This window comes from Limulus polyphemus, unplaced genomic scaffold (genome assembly GCF_000517525.1).
Source record: "Limulus polyphemus unplaced genomic scaffold, Limulus_polyphemus-2.1.2 Scaffold757, whole genome shotgun sequence".
In the NCBI taxonomy this organism is placed as follows: Eukaryota; Metazoa; Arthropoda; class Merostomata; order Xiphosura; family Limulidae; genus Limulus; species Limulus polyphemus.
Genome location: NW_013666367.1, coordinates 106,071 through 123,662, shown reverse-complemented (window position 1 = coordinate 123,662; position 17,592 = coordinate 106,071). Strand labels below are relative to the sequence as shown.

Sequence of the window (17,592 nt, the reverse complement as noted above, 5' to 3'; positions counted from 1 at the left end):
ATATTATAACGCCCCCACGGTTTAAAAGGGCGAGCATGTTTGGTGTGATGAGGATTCGAACCCCGCGACCCTCAAATTGCGAGTCGAGCGCCCTAACCAGACAATGTGATTGACTCATGGAATGAGTTGCCTTTACCAGTGGCAGAGATCGGAACTTTAAACAAGTACAAGACAATCTCGGAGATAATGGTTTTGATAAAGTGTACTATGATTAACAAGTATAAGATTAATAGGACTTTAACAATGTTTATAAGAAAATTATTTGGGACTGCGTTATTAGATATGAATGATTAAATTCTTCTGTCGTTAGTGGACAGACTTGTGGATCTAATATCTGGTCTAAGATTTACAGTTTACAGATTATCACCTACACACCCACATGACACTAGTGAATGACTTTCTTGAAACGTTTACATTGTATGGGCCAAGTGTTCATTGCTTTGTTATTGGTGTTAGAGAATAGTCATCTCCTGCTCCCCAACGCTCTAAGTGCAGAATCACATTATACACTTGTTCTAGTTCACGCTATACTGCAACAGGGATTCGAACCCTGTCCTAATCATAACATGACTAATGCTTAATCTTTTTTCTTTTTTTTGGCCGCCTAAGTGGTGGAAAAAAAATTGTTAACTTTTTGTCACTTTGTAAAGTTTTTAGATGAAAAGGAAAGCTTATGTTTTTTTATTTCCTTTTACTACAAACCGCAATATGGATAAAACAAGTGAATTTATCATCAGAGGAAATATTTCCATCATCAAATTTCTACATCCTTATGGAATCTCTTGCTGTAAAACTTGGCGTTCGAGTTTTCTTTACTATGAGGAAGTAAGGAATGTGCAGTTGCCTCTTACAGAAATTATGACATCTCTAGAAAAAAAGTATTTCCTGTGTCCCGAATTGGGCTTTGGGCTTCTATTGTACCAAAGGATGGTTACCTACCTGGTGTATTTATTTTGCATATATTGTTTCGATTATGAGGGAAATTAAATTTCGCCTTCATTTTAAATGACAAGTGAACACACAGATGACATTCTAGTGTTTTGTTTTTTAATATTTTATGTACCGACGGGTTAAATTTCATTTATTTTCTATTGTTCTTATATCAAAATTTAAAGAAGCATGTTTGAAGTGATAACTTAGATTTTCGCTCATATCTTTATTTGAAAATGGGTTTGGTTTAACATCACGATTTGGATATCTTACGACTTTCATGAGCATTCTGTCACCGTTATAATTATTATGTTTTACGTTTAGCATAGTTCAATTAATACTGAGTTTTGTAATGGTAGTCTCAGAGTGGTAGATTTGTTGGAATAGAATATATTTATCAACGACAGGATAACGTTATAGTGGGAAGTTATGTTAGCTGCGCGTGTGTTATCCTGTTTCTTACTAGATTAGTCGGTGAAGTACCTTAGATAGTTTGTGACATATTACAATATGCTAGTGATGTTATTCAGTTAGAACAGATTGAGGGTTTAGTTAAACTATAATGTAACAGAAATGGTGATTGTTTTAACATTATGATGTGTTTTCATTGGTATTGTAATATGCATTGGAAATTGTTGGCGTAACCAACAGCTTTTGTTGTTTGGTGTTTAAATCCGATTATTGATTTTTTTGATGAAGTATTAATTAAGTATTAAATTGTTGTTTTTATTTGTTGATTGCACTTGATTGGAGAAGATGGTTTGAGTATCCCTGATTGTAAAAGTTGAGACGAAGTGTATAACGTACTGGGATGCCAAGTTTGTTCTGTGACAGCTGTTTTAGCTCTGGTTTAGCCAGGGTTGGTTGCTTTATGTGGACCAGATAAGAATATACAACTCTTGTGGAGTATGGAATGTTCGGTGTCCTATCAAAGTTACGTCACGTGCCATTCATCTTTTGGTGTTACCTATTTGTCATATACCAAGAAATTAGGATATGGACAGATGCCAAATGTTTGTAGTTTTAGTTAGATAAATGTAACCTTTATCAACTGAGGGAACCAAGATAAATCATTGTGAGTTATGGTATTTATTACTGCTATATAACTGATATAATATGTATTATTTTTTCTTGGAATTTTCCTCCCATATACTGCAGAGCCGAGTTCAACTAAGATGCCACGATATGACTGACAATTTTTTTTCTTTCCTCAAGCTAACTCTGATGCTAATTCTTTGTTTGAGAGAGTTACGCATTGTAACCCAACCTTTTTATAACACCGAACATATTCATCTTTGTAATTCTTCTTCACTGTTAATCAGCTAACATGGAAATTTCCTATAGCGTTATTATTCTTATTGTTAACATTAGTGACAGTTTCATGCTGTGAGTATATTAATTAAACGTATATTAATAAACCAAATAAGTCTCTAACATTGTAATATTTCCTGCAACCATCTTGATTTTATTAATTCATCAATACACACCTCAACTTTATCAACTATGAAACCAAGAGTAAATTGTATGGGACATCGTGTCAAGTCTGATCACTTTACTTATGATTATACACACGTGTGTGTTCAATATTTCATTTCCGTAAACAAGGAGTATATACTGCTACTGATCAGATATCATTAATGTGTCATGGAATACTGTTTGTAATTTTGTGTATATGATGCTACTGATCAGATATCATTAATGTGTCATGGAATACTGTTTGTAATTTGGTTTAACTTTTTTTCTAATTCTCATGTAATCCTAAAACGTCTCTGTTTACTGTAACAATTGCTTCTGCGCGAAAGTATCATTTTACATTTCTCTTATTTCACTGTGTTAGTTTCCTGTTTAATTAACTAGACATGAGAAAATGTCAATGGATAACTCGTGACAAAGCCATACGTTATCGAAAGGTTTTTTTACTTTGCTCTATGTAAATTATCATTGTTGTCATAACACATAAAAAACAACAACCTTGTACATCAAAAAGTACCTAAAACAAAAGGGTTTATTTAAAACGTTTCTAACATAAATCTGATCGCAATCATCATATTTTCACCGATATCGTGTTTACTAGAAGCGCAACTATCTTCTTCATCTGAATCAGGCTCAAAAATGTATGTTCAACACACAAGGAATATATTTTCCACGAACGTCTTCATAACAAGGAATTAATGTTTCAAATAGGATTTTCTTTCGTACAAAGAAAAAAGGCAGAAAACATCTTTCACGTGTATTGTTTAGAAGGCATTATGTTTTTCTGTTCTGTTTATGTTAGAAGAAAGTTTCTCACCATTTTTAGGAGAAAGATGTAAAGCTGTTAGAACAATTTTAAGTAAATGCCAATTTTTCACCATATCTATAAAGCGAATATACACAACTTCAGAAACCATGAGAAGATTTTGTATAACCAATACATTTTTCAACACATATTTTCTTGAGTTATTCAATACTTGGTATTTATATTTGTAACAGTTGTACGTATTATCTCATGTTGGAAGGTTTTGTTTTCCTTTTATGATATATATATCCATAAAAGTTACTTATGGGAGCAATTTTGTTCTTAATTGTGTCCTAATGCACGAATTAACATCGTCATTCAAAACAAGTTATCTATTGCTGATAAAGAATAATTGGAAATAAACTCGAAGCAATTAGAATTAATATCTCTGTTTGTCAGTGCCTCGATGACGTATTGTTTTACAGTTAATTTGATTGAAAGAAAATAGAGATAAAGGCCAAATACAATAGAATAGCTGGAGACACTCGAACAACCATTCGTCTAACTATTCTTTTTAGCGAAGACTTCATTACCTGAAGCAGCTGGACTTATATAATATCATGTATGTGATCAATTTACAGCTGTACACAGCAGCAACACAGAAGCCAATATACTCTAGTGGCTTTCATCGACCCTGATCAATTTTATAACCATTTTAGGAGCAGTATTCAGGAAAAAGGATCCTAGATGTAAACCAATACAAAGTTTGGGTTTTGTTGCCATATTAATGATGAAATCGTGGCTAGTTTCTACCGTATTATTACAGAATCTCATGGGAACAATTGTTGAAAGTAATACTTGACTACTGACAATTGGCTACAAATTCTGTATATATCTAATAATGATAGTATCCAAACGGGCACACATGATCACATCTCGGATGGATTTTCCGATAAAGGAAAACAAGAAAACCAAGAATTTGTTACGCTCTGTTTAGTCACAGACAAGTTGTCATCGAACTGTCTGAGTAACAACTCGATATATAGTTTACTTTAAATGAAACTTAGAAAGACAGATTGCTACAATAATATGTTGGAATACACAGGAAAGTTTGTATTAAATACAGCTGAAAACTAAAAGTTGTATAAACAATTTTGAATTAATATGTTTATGAAGTACAATAAAGTGTAGAAACGTTTGAATATTTTATTTAATTTCTATAGTGCATATTGGTCTATAGAAGAAATATTAATACTAGAAATAAACGATCTTATAACATCAAAATGTAGTTTTTTTATTTAATTAGACCCTCAACGTTTCGCTTTACTGTTTTTTCAGGAGCGTTCACTAAAACACAAACCGAAACCGACGGTAAAAGCTTCAAATTGTTTAAATACAGCTTAAAACTAAAAGTTGTATGAACAATTTTAGATTAATATTTTTATGAAGTACAAGAAAGTTAAGCAAATGTGTATTGCAATGAAGCTTTTTGTTACTACTTTTATGGCTTCCCTGCTTATAAATATGTACTGTTGTGAAGCTTTTTGTTACTACTTTTCTAACTTCCCTGCTTACAAATATGTACTGCAGTAAAGCTTTTTGTTACTACTTTTCTAACTTCCCTGCTTACAAATGTGTACTGCAGTAAAGCTTTTTGTTACTACTTTTCTAACTTCCCTGCTTACAAATGTGTATGCAGTAAAGCTTTTTGTTACTACTTTTCTAACTTCCCTGCTTACAAATGTGTACTGCAGTAAAGCTTTTTGTTACTAGTTTGTTGGCTTCCCTGATTTCATTTGAAGCGTTGTACTGCCAGTTTAGGTTTGTGTTTAATGAACGCTCCTGAATAAGTTGTAAATCCAAACGTTGAGTGTCTAATGAAATAAAGCAGTATTTTGAAAATTTAGTTTCAGATCTGAAATATACGGACGAATGCGATAGAAAATGAAAATAACAATCATACATCTCGTTCTTCGTTTAAAATCTTTTACTCGCCTATTCCTGTATCTTTACAGTTACAATTAAACATTTAAAGTAATTGCAAATGAATAAAAATACAATCAAACGTTTAGACAAGAGACAAGTTGCTTGTGTGATAATGTAGGATAAATTTGTGTTCTAGACATTAATGACTATATCTGGTCCTGTGCACAGTATAGATTCCGCTCTATTGAAAACGCAGGGAAAAATGGAACACTTACTGAAAGCATGGTGGTGATAACAAGATATTGTATGATACAACAAAGTGACTACCTTTAAGTGTTGTTCAAGCAACAAGCTTATATATTATATCACAGAACCTTAATTCTATAATCATTTTTAACATGAGTGATAACATTAGGCCTTATTATCTTACGATAACACCATAAGAGTTCATAGAATGTAATTAAGAACTTAATGAAAATATTGTTTGCGAATTTTCGTGAGAAGCTACAAAAAATAATAACTGCGCATAGCCGTCCCTGATTTGAACTGTAAACTAGAGTAAAAGCAGCTAACCTACAGCACCCACCGCCAGGCGTTAGGTTACTCAAGTCTGATTGAATAGTGGGATATCACTGCTGATACGCATTCACGACCCTTAAGTTTAGAACGAGATTTTGTTGGGGGGGGGGGTAAGAACCACTGATCCTGAAGTTCACAGTTCCGCAAGGTAGCCACCGGATCACAGCCAGCCTATGTAAATGATAGTTATATTCTCATGAAGCGCTTTACGATTATTAATGTTATTTGTACTATGGTGAGATATGTTTATTGTAAATCAAACATGACAGACTAAGTATATTTATAAGAAAATGTAACACAAAGAATGAGCTTACAACGTCTATATCTTGCTATCATCATTTATATCCTTCAAATAACGAATGGTTTATATTTTAACATTTTAAATCCAAATCTAACCTTCTTAGCATTATAAGATCTTGTTTTGTTTCAATAGTTTCTTTGCAGGTAGAAAGTGTTTTGGTAAAAGAGCAGCTTTAAAGGCTAAACAAGAAGTATATATTTTAATTTTTGAGAGAATCTGTTTCTGAATATTTTAGAATAACACAAACAAAAAATTGTATTTATATAAAGTACTTCCAATCACCAAACTTTTAATACCATTAAAAGTTAAAAAACTGATATAAACAGGATTTTTTTGTCTTGATAAGTTACTTCATCCGTAGTTTTCTGCTTTAGTTTGCTGGTTTTAATTTTCATCAAGTTCCTTTTTCTGATAAGAATACTTTTGTAATATCTTTCATTCTATCGTCGTTACAAAAGAATTCGAAAAGACTTTTTAAATGAATAAGCATTAATAGATTTTTTCTTTGTTTGTTCAGCTTCTCGGCCAGTTACACCATTTCTAATCCACTTGTTTTAACGTTTGGTCGATTTAAAACCATCATGGCTGATGCAGTTGCTTTTAACTTATCAGTATTTTTTGTTTGTTTTCAGAAAGGTAACTCTCCTGTTTCCAACTCGTTTCTTATCTATGCTTCATCATATTATCTATGCAAGATTAAGCAATTTTTCTGATAATTCACAACTTCTTTTGCATATTTTTCTTTCTCAAAACTTAACTACTTCATTTTAAAGTTTTGGTTAGACTATCAGGCGTCAGGAAAAACAAAATATTCAAAAGGTTATAAGAGCTAGGAAAACTTAACCAATTCTTCGTCTATATTTTAATTAATTAACTATATATATATATTGTTTATAATATTTACTAGAAACCAATTTGTAGTATTGTTCATTTTCATGCATTCATTACAATGATCAAGTTCTTTTAAGAAATGTAAAATAATGCACTTTTATTTTTTCACCAAAAAACACAACTTTTGATTAGAAAACGTGTTTTTTCGATTGTTTCAAACCGACAAGTCAACCTCATTTTAGCTACCTTCCAAAACAATAAATAACATGTTGTACACTTCATTTATAAAATGCAAAGAATTTAACAATGAATTTTGTTTAAAGCAAATTTGAAGCATGCGTATAGACACAAAAATTAGGAGGTAAACTTTAAACTGTGTAGGATATGTTGTATTAATAATATTCTATTATTTTTACATGTTAGTAAAATCTAGAGTAAACTTCCATACTTAAGTAGTAACATAAAATTAGTTCATAAAGGCACTTCACGAAATACTGACGTACAAGTATATGAATTACATATAATGTGATATGTACTACAATGTCTTATAAATCCTTTAGAAGTTAATTATACAAATACTAAGGTATATAGGTTTGATTACGATCCGATATATATTGTGTTATTTTGCCGTATTAAACTTAAAATGACGTAATTAAAGAAACAATGTAGCTTTCCTACCAATACTAACACTGCAATGTTTAGCTTACTATACAGTATTTACAAATTATCCACTTAGTTTCAAAATGTCACGCACTTCCAAAGAGTAATCCACTAAACTCGCAAATTGGTATGAAGACAAATGAACAGTTGCCTATAAATGTCGTTGCTGCGCATGTCCAGGAGACAACTAAAAGTATTTTGGGTGAAAAGGGTGTGTTGTAAACTTTTAAAGGTAGGTGTTTATTCAACAATTTTTTATTGTAATTTTGGTTTTAGAGTAAATGGTAAGGAATAAAAACAAATGAGCAAGTAACACACACCAGTCTTCCTCAGATTAAGTAATAAATACCATGGTCATGAAATGGGCAAGTAACACACACCAGTCTTCCTCAGATTAAGTAATAAATACCATGGTCATGAAATGGGCAAGTAACACACACCAGTCTTCCTCAGATTAAGTAATAAATACCATGGTCATGAAATGGGCAAGTAACACACACACCAGTCTTCCTCAGATCAAGTAATAAATACCACGGTCATCCGAGAGCTACAGGTTTGAAAATTCTCTCGTTCCACGAGCCCAGCTAGATCAATAGTAATGAATATAAACCAAAGGAATATTACTTTATATGAGAAGGCTTACTCCTTGAAATTTATTGTTTGTTAATACATCTGTCTATTCCAAACGATAATCGCCACCTGAAGACAATCAAAAGGTTACATTCCCATTGACTAATGAAAGTTAATGTGGTTGGAAACAGTATTGCTCAGCTGTCTATAACATGGGTTCATTATCTCTTCTGTACGTACCACGTTTCATGATACAAATTACAGAATCAAAACGTAAAGGAACCATTAGTATTTGATAGAACGAAAGCCTCAGATTTCTTTTCTGAAATGAGTAAGAGAATGATAGTTCACATAAATGAAGTTTTTTTTTCTTCTAGGTTATCATAAGTAGGCTTCATTACTAACATTCAAAGCGCTGGTTTCTAATACTTCCGAACTTCAACAATGCTTATAATATAGATGTTGCATGATATAATTACACGTATGAGACTATTATAACTGTGTAATTGATATCCATTAGGTATGAAACTATAGTAGAGTTGAACAGACGTAATGAGCTGGATTCAGTTAGGGGAATATTGGAGAAAATAGTCGATAAGAGCTGGTGACAATAAAGGTGTGCTCTCTACGTTATATACTTAACATGAAATTGTGCATAACCCAGTTGTTCGCGTGAATAACAGTGGCTTAGCAGTACACGTCCAAAAGCTGCATAGATAATATCAAGTAAACTATGTTATTAATTTTCTTTAGTCTGATTAGATTATGCACAATTAATAATGTTTAAAACAATGTTTTTTTATTCTCTTGGAAAACTCGCATAGCAACTTTGAATCGGAAATTATTTTCCTAAACCTATATAGCTTTATGCTGTTTTTTCCTAAACCTATATAGCTTTATGCTGTTTTTTCCTAAACCTATATAGCTTTATGCTGTTTTTTCCTAAACCTATATAGCTTTATGCTGTTTCGATGCCACTTATCTCTCACTGTGATCATTTGCTTTTACAGGATGTGGTTTGAAGTGAATTTATTTCAAGGTAAATTTAGTCTGAAACGCTGGAAAACTACTTACAACCTTAAAATGGAAGGAAATTTATCACATGGTTACTCTTTGGTTGAAATAGAAATGATTAAAAATTAAATAAATAATTTATTACAATTTCAGTACATGTCCATAGTAATTATTCGCCATTTAACATAGTAGCGACAATATCTCTTAATAAAATATTTCTAAAAATTCCACAACCTCAAAACGATTACGTACGCTTAATCCTCCTCAATGTTTCAGTCTTTTATATGGAAGTTATAATCTGCAACAAACATGATCAGGCCAGTATGTCATGTTAAATGGCGTAAGCATACCAGTTTTAAAAAGATTTCAGATTGTTTTGGAGTAAAATATATCTTATGATAATTTAGATATAAGGCTTGAAGGATCTAGAATAAAAGGTCAATGAATTCAATTACCGTAGCGTAAAGAAACGGTTAACTGTTGTATATAAAATTCTAAAGGTGATAACATGAATACACAATTCCTCCGTACTGTAATCACATTCGACTGTCAGGAATTTAATGGCTGTATATTTCAATTTCATGGCCCTTTAACGGAATTAACTGTTTAATGTATTTAGTTTCTTTCTGCTGCTATTTCAGCCTATTGTAGTAGAATATAATATGTATATATAAGCCTGTTGTCTTTTGGTAACGATCTGTTCGTCTGTGTAGCTTAGCAACAAAACTATGACCTGATATTGTTGTCTTAAATATGTACATAATGCTTCGAACATTGTTTTAGATCATTTTCGTTTTAATTTATGCATATACTTAGTTTCACGTAGATGTTTTGATGTTGTTGGCGAGTTTTAAAAACATCTAAGTTTAAGGTTATTGACCACAATTCGTATGTTTTTATTAGGTTTTTCAGTTTTGTTATTCCACTTTTGGATAAAGCATCTGTTTTCCTTTCTTGCTCCTAAACGTATTGCCATTAATCTTAGCTAATGATGGTACTTGAAATTAATTTTTAGATTTTAAACTTTGGGACATAATTTTTTATCATAAACCTTAGGCCTGTTGGTTTTGGGAGCTTCATCTTTTTTTTTTGGCATTTAAACCATAAATTTTAGGTTATATGACGTAGTTAGAGAAAAACGTTCTGCTACGTGTGAAATATCGATAAATTTGTGAAATCTTCCATTTACCACAGAGTCACTTGAGTAAGACAGCTTCATGAAATAGATAAAACGTGTATACTTTATCAATTTATATTGAGATGTTTTGGGTCAAGGTTTGGGTGATAAGATTATTTTAGTGACGCCTTGTACTCTACTGCCTAGAATTGTTTATTTATTACCTTGCAAACTTGGAGTACATACATCGCCTTGGTGTGAAAAAGTAATGTAAATATATCATAAATTCTATTAAATCTAATATATGTCTGTCTTTTGGTAACGCATTAACAATTTGCTAAAAATTGAAAATCTTAAGTTATAACGAATGACGTTATTAGAATTTTTAGTTTGCCAAACAAACAATGAACCAATAACGTCGTACCTATAAAAATAAAGAACCATTAACGTCGTACCTATAAAAATAAAGAACCATTAACTCCATACATATAAAAAGTAATGAACCATTAACTGCATGCCTATACAAATAATGAACCATTAACGTCGTACCTATACAAATAATGAACCATTAACTCCATACCTATAAAAATAATGAACCATTAACTCCATACCTATAAAAAGTAATGAACCATTAACTCCATGCCTATAAAAGTAATGAACCATTAACTCCATGCCTATAAAAGTAATTAGAGGACAACCCTTTTTATGAGAAACAAATTTCAAGGTAAGAAAAAAAAACGCGTTTTTATATTCTAAACTTTAGTTATTATAATACAATGAGTGATTGTTTTTCTTTATGAAGAAGGAGGGATTTTGGTGAACAAAACTTACTCAAGGAAAGGACCCCAAGGATATTTTTTTGTACAAAATTTTATTTAGTCATTTTTGACGAATTGGACAACTATTGGTTCTAGTTGTAAACTAAACTTACATGCCGTCTTTACTGACATTATTCTTATGTTATGTTTCATTCCAGAGACATTGGCTTTAAGGAATGTCAAGGTGCAAGTACCATCCGCTGTGAACAGAGGAGACACTGCCTGGATCAACTGTAGCTTTGACCTGGAAAGTGATGAAATATACTCTACCAAGTTTTATCTTAATGATTTGGAGTTTTTCCGATACATCTCGTACTTGGATGATACTCCAGTCAGTGTCTATCCATTTGCTGGTATCTACGTCGATGTAAGTACACATGATCGATAATTATGCTAGCATAATTAATAATAAATATACCAGTGAGTACTAAAAGGTTTCATGAGCAGTAATATACGGCGTATACAATCTACCATCAAGTAATGAACAGACAAACAACTGGAATATGATGACACAGATTTAAATTTTTTCTCGAAATACTAGGGAAAATTGTCATTTATAATTTAGATTGATTATTGTTATCTTTAAAATGCTACTGTAATGTTTAAAACCAAATTTCCTGCAAATATTACGTCTATGTATAAGATTTCATAGTCAAATATTTCTTTTCACAAGTCTATTTGATCACGTAACAGGTTGAAATATTGTACAACTGTTACTGAGAATGGATTATATTTGTTGTAATTTAAAGGCAGATTAAAAATGACAACTATGTTGGAAATAACTAAATATTCACTTTAAGGTGAAACTAATTGTAATAAAGCCAGTATCATTCGAAAGTAGTTTAAGTATTGTTATAGCAAACTATGTGAAAAAAACAACAACAGAAAAACGGGACATAATATTGATTACGTGTTAGTAATGTACACTTACCTGATATATAACACAGTCATGTATATTAAGTATATTGATTACGTGATAGTAATGTACACTTACCTGATATATAACACAGTCATGTATATTAAGTATATTGATTACGTGATAGTAATGTACACTTACCTGATATATAACACAGTCATGTATATTAAGTATATTGATTACGTGATAGTAATGTACACTTACCTGATATATAACACAGTCATGTATGTTAAGTATATTGATTACGTGATAGTAATGTACACTTACCTGATATATAACACAGTCATGTATGTTAAGTATATTGATTACGTGATAGTAATGTACACTTACCTGATATATAACACAGTCATGTATGTTAAGTAAGGAAATATGTTTTAGATCCAAGTGCAAAGAACGACTACACTATTTATTCCATTGATAATGTCATAACAACGAATGACTAATGGTAATCGGAGTACCTTAAAATATTACCGAATAAAAAGCTATAGCATTTTATAGGTGAATTACACGTACTTAATTCGACGGAAATGATCGCTGTAAGTCAGCATGATATTACGTTTTGAACTGAACTTATTTGACTATGAGCATTGTTTAGGTGTATCAGCAAAATCTTTCATAGTCAATCAATCAGGAAACCATCCCGCTTAGGATTTTTTTAGTAGCACATAAATAATATATGATGATGATGATGTGTATTTCATGGCTACGAACGTAACGCTCAAATCTCCAGATACAATATTCTTATTTTCCTTTTAGTTTTTTTTTAGTATGATGCTGATCATTAGAATGTAACGCTTACTTCGGCTTGTATGATTATTATTAATAACTAGTATAAAAACATTTCTTTAAGACATTTTAACCATTCTGGAAAAACATAAATATTAAGATACGATGGTCACATAATGATCACAAGTTTTCGCCAGTATAATGTGAAGCAATTTCCAAACCAATGCCACAGTCAGGCTAATTTACTAATGTGGCTCACCGCTATGGTAGGGTATCTCCTCCAGAACTGAATTAGATGCCCCCAGTCATTGTATTGCTAAACTGACAGATATAAATGCGATACAAAAGATCAGTTCGTATACCTGACGCCAAGTTAGTTGTATTCTGCTTATAGCAAATCACACAAACGGTCATCAGAAGATATATTATTTTATAGATGAGTCTTGTTTCACCCTATATTCAGATAACAGGTATATACTTATTTATATAAAAGATATTATTTTATAGATGAGTCTTGTTTCACCCTATATTCAGATAACAGGTATATACTTATTTATATAAGAGATATTGTTTTATAGATGAGTCTTGTTTCACCCTATATTCAGATAACAGGTATATACTTATCTATATAAGAGATATTATTTTATAGATGAGTTTTATATATACGTATTTATATAAAATATGAAATTAGTTCTGAAGAAAGTGGCTGAAGTGAAAGTATGGGGTTGTCTGAAATAAGCACTGGCGAATGAGCCGATTTTCTTTTAAATTTTGCAGAATAGTAGCATTAATGCCATACATTATCAGATACTATGATACTTTGTATTGCCAATTGCTCGAACAATCGAGTCTGACTTCCGTTATTGTACCGTAGTTAAATAGTTGACGTATTTCTTTAAGAAGAAAATATTGACTGAATGGAATGTTTTACATTCAAACTGAACTTCAATCTAATGGTGTAATAATGGATTTTTTTTGGAGATACAGCACACTTCCTGAAGTTATCCAAACATGGAAACTGTTCTGGAACCAGCTCCAAACCTTTCAATGCTCTAATATTTAAGCATTCATTATCTATGCACACTTGACATTGTTGACTACGGCAGTCATAATTCATATACATATATGAAGTGTGAAGATATCAAATTTTTGTTTAAGAGCTTTCTCTGCGCAATCAGTTTAATCTGAGGTCAAATTTCAGTATGAATCATCACGTACTTAACTTGCAAAATATGAACTGAGAAAGGTGGATTGCATTATTACAAGTCACTGGTTTTGCTTTGTCATAGCAAAAATGTTATAAGCTCCACGATTTCTTTAATTGATTTTGTGTGTATGTGCCGTGTGCATATTTCGCATAATCAAAATTAAATGTCGTCTAATATTTGAGGTATTATATAACCTCTGAATACTTAAGCAATAGCGAACAAGTGATTTAGTGTAGAAATAAAACTATTTTAAATTCAATTTGGGGATTTATAGCAATAGTGAAGATATTCCATTTTGCAACTCTACGACTAAAGAAAACAAACAAGCAATCTGTTAGAATACCAAACCCAATTTATTTTAGGAATAAATAATATTTACGAAATATATTAATATATTTAGAACGAAAGCAAAACATTGAATTATTTTTCAATGAATGGTATGATCAAAAACCCAGGCCCATTTACCTTTCAAAAGGTACTCCATCATTGATTGGTTAAACCAGTATTGAGTCCTTATATAGTTGTCAGAAGATACTCCATCATTCAGTGGTTAAACCAGTACTGAGCCCTTATATAGTTGTTTTACAAAATACGTTCAGTTGAAAAATACATTTCAGTTGTAGACTTCATGTATTAATCAAAAGTATATTTTGTATTTAATATTTTTCTAATCACACTCATTGTTCATGGATCTTGCAGCAGCCATAATGTATTGTCACATTCCTCGTGTATACAAGATAACTGATTATTGGACTAATAAAATCGAAAAATATTGGTTAATCACATTAAACAAATTACTGCTCTTGAAGATTAGAGTTCTAAATCTCTAGAATGTTATCGTTGTTTAAGTGAATGTGATATTAATGTTATAATGAGAAGTTAACTGGACTAGAAATCATGTGCAATTTCCATACTGTTTATGAAGATTTGTTTTCCAGGAAAAATGGTCTAAACCTCCTAGATAAGTGAAACGTTCCATTCAATGATTATTTCAAATTTACTTTAAAATCTGTCCACTTGTTTTATTGTTTGTTTGTTTTCAGTGCAAACTTACACAATGAGCTATCTGCACTCTGTCGAACACGGAAAATGAAATCCCAGATTTTTTGTCGTAAATTTGTGTGCAAAATTAGCGCTGACCCACCGGTTGTTCTAAGAATGATCTATAGATCTATGTATGATTATTTTATTTAATAGATCAATCATATTTTGCAAATGAAAAAAACAACTATCGTTCTTTAACGAAAATTTACAGCGTATTAAAAACTGCCTTGATTGTATTACTTGCTTGAATATTAGAAACTGCCTTGATTGTATTACTTGCTTGAATATTAGAAACTGCCTTGATTATATTACTTGCTTGAATATTAGAAACTGCCTTGATTGTATTACTTGCTTGAATATTAGAAACTGCCTTGATTATATTACTTGCTTGCATATTAGAAACTGCTTTGATTATATTACTTACTTGAATATTAGAAACTGCCTTGATTATATTACTTGCTTGAATATTAGAAACTGCCTTGATTATATTACTTGCTTGAATATTAAAAACTGCCTTGATTATATTACTTGCTTGAATATTAGAAACTACCTTGATTATATTACTTGCTTGAATATTAGAAACTGCCTTGATTATATTACTTGCTTGAATATTAGAAACTGCTTTGATTATATTACTTGCTTGAATGTTAAAAACTGCCTTGATTATATTACTTGCTTGAATATTAGAAACTGCCTTGATTATATTACTTGCTTGAATATTAGAAACTGCCTTGATTATATTACTTGCTTGAATATTAGAAACTGCCTTGATTATATTACTTGCTTGAATATCGTCTGATTGATGTACAGATGTCAGAGATTACATTATGTATATGTGGCTTTGTTTATTGACGGATAGACAGATAGATGGACAGGTAGTTAGCTAGTGGTTTGAAAGAACGTTATTTGTTATATTTTCGTGTATTTATGAAACCAAATTAGAATACAAGTTCCGGAAACAACCACGTAACATACACCACGGATAAGCGATTTCTTGCGTGAGTAAACCGGATCAGTGGAAGGAAATCTGTTTTATTCGTTTCGATTTTAAGAAAGTACATTAAAACCACGTCCTGTATACTTTGCAAGGGAATATTAGCTTCATATTTTAATGCATTTTCGATTTTGTAACCATTTGATTATCTTTAACATGATTTTCTTACACTTTGAAGTAGCCAAGTGCTTTGTTTAAGAACTGTAAAACCAAACGAATGAATTCAGGAACAGCACTGTGTGTTTAAAACTTATGTGAGCTCTACTTTATATACATCTGATATTTGAGAAATCAAACACTTACATGAAATTAAGCAAAATATTACCGCATATATTCATTTAGCAGATTATCAACTCTCTTATTTGTTAGCAGGCAAAGCGAATTAAAAACCCCGATCCTTCTAGGGTTAGTATATTAAGAAACAGTTTCGTATTGCATACATTTCATATGCTCCATTTATTTAACGCACAATAAGATACAGATGCGAAATTTTTGAATTTTATAATACCAGTAAAATATACATGCTTTTTTTCCCTGTAATTAGTATAAAGTATAGACGCATTTTAACCTAATGATGTTTCAAGACCCGTTCTCCATTTACGACTTCTTCCTCCATCTTGAATAGTGACCAGTATGATGGCCAATAAGTGTGCACTTTAGCTTGACACAACAATTTTCATTGTAATAAGCTTCTGAGTAGGACGGTTTTATCAATTTTAGATTTCATATTCTGCATACATTCCACAAATTGTCCACTTAACATGGACGTCAGCTTCTAAGTGCTCGTTTAAACACACCAGAGATAAAAGGTCCATTGATTCAACATCAAAGGATGTGAAAGCTATGGGATCAAAACTTATTGCTGTGATTCCAATATCTTCGGCTATCCTTCTCATAAAAATAAAGAACCTATTAATTTCGAAGTGCGGCTTGAAACTAGTTACCCCTTGTCAACTTTATATCCTTATCTAATATATTGTTAATGGCATCAGAAAATATTACCACTTGTATTGCAATGAATATTGTGGTCAGAAAATTCTATTTCGTAACAATAGCCTTTAATTGTTGGTTAAGACTCATAACATAGGTAAATTAATAATCAAAGGCTCCAATAAGAGGGCCGAAAGCTCGCAAATAAAAGTATTTTAACGTGTATAATTCTTCATGATAACATTTAATTTTTGGCTGGGGACGTTGTTCCAGGTTAGCTAGGAAGCCCATTACTGTCCTAAATGTCTGATGTACAAATGTTTCTGCTTTCATGGAGATAGTTTCGTTTTGTTGTTTTTTGTGCAATTTTGAACAAAGCTACATTAAGGCTATCTATGCTAGCCGTCTCTAATTTTGAAGCAATAGATCAGAGGATGACAAACAATCAACGATATTCACAGCCAATTCTTGGACTAGTCTTGACAGACAGAATAGTTGGATTTGACCGTCACTCTTATAACACACCCAAGTCCCCAAAGTGCGGAGCACGATTTATTTATTTATTTTGATTTTTTTTTTGCAGTAACGAGATGGGGAATAAGGAACTTGAGATACATAGCTTGGTGCGCTAACCATTGGGCGGCGGTTGATCTTATCTCTTTACACGAGGATTTTATAATTTTCTGTCGTAAAGAGCAAAGTACACAGGTGGTCAACAATTCACTCGCGTCGTCACGGCTACCATCTTCGACGTCACGCCATTGTGTTAGTAGCATATATATATATATCTATTGTTCAAATAATTGTTTG

At 31.6% G+C, this 17,592-nt stretch overlaps 1 protein-coding gene across 1 annotated transcript in view; it reads left to right on the top strand.

Moving 5' to 3' along the window:
* Window positions 1–17,592, top strand: part of LOC111085980 — a 69,005-nt gene that overhangs the window by 12,548 nt on the left and 38,865 nt on the right. Inside the window, exon 2 of the mRNA XM_022387043.1 lies at window positions 11,123–11,331. Within this exon, the coding sequence (XP_022242751.1) occupies window positions 11,123–11,331 (209 nt within the window). The remainder of the gene's footprint in view (window positions 1–11,122; window positions 11,332–17,592) is intronic.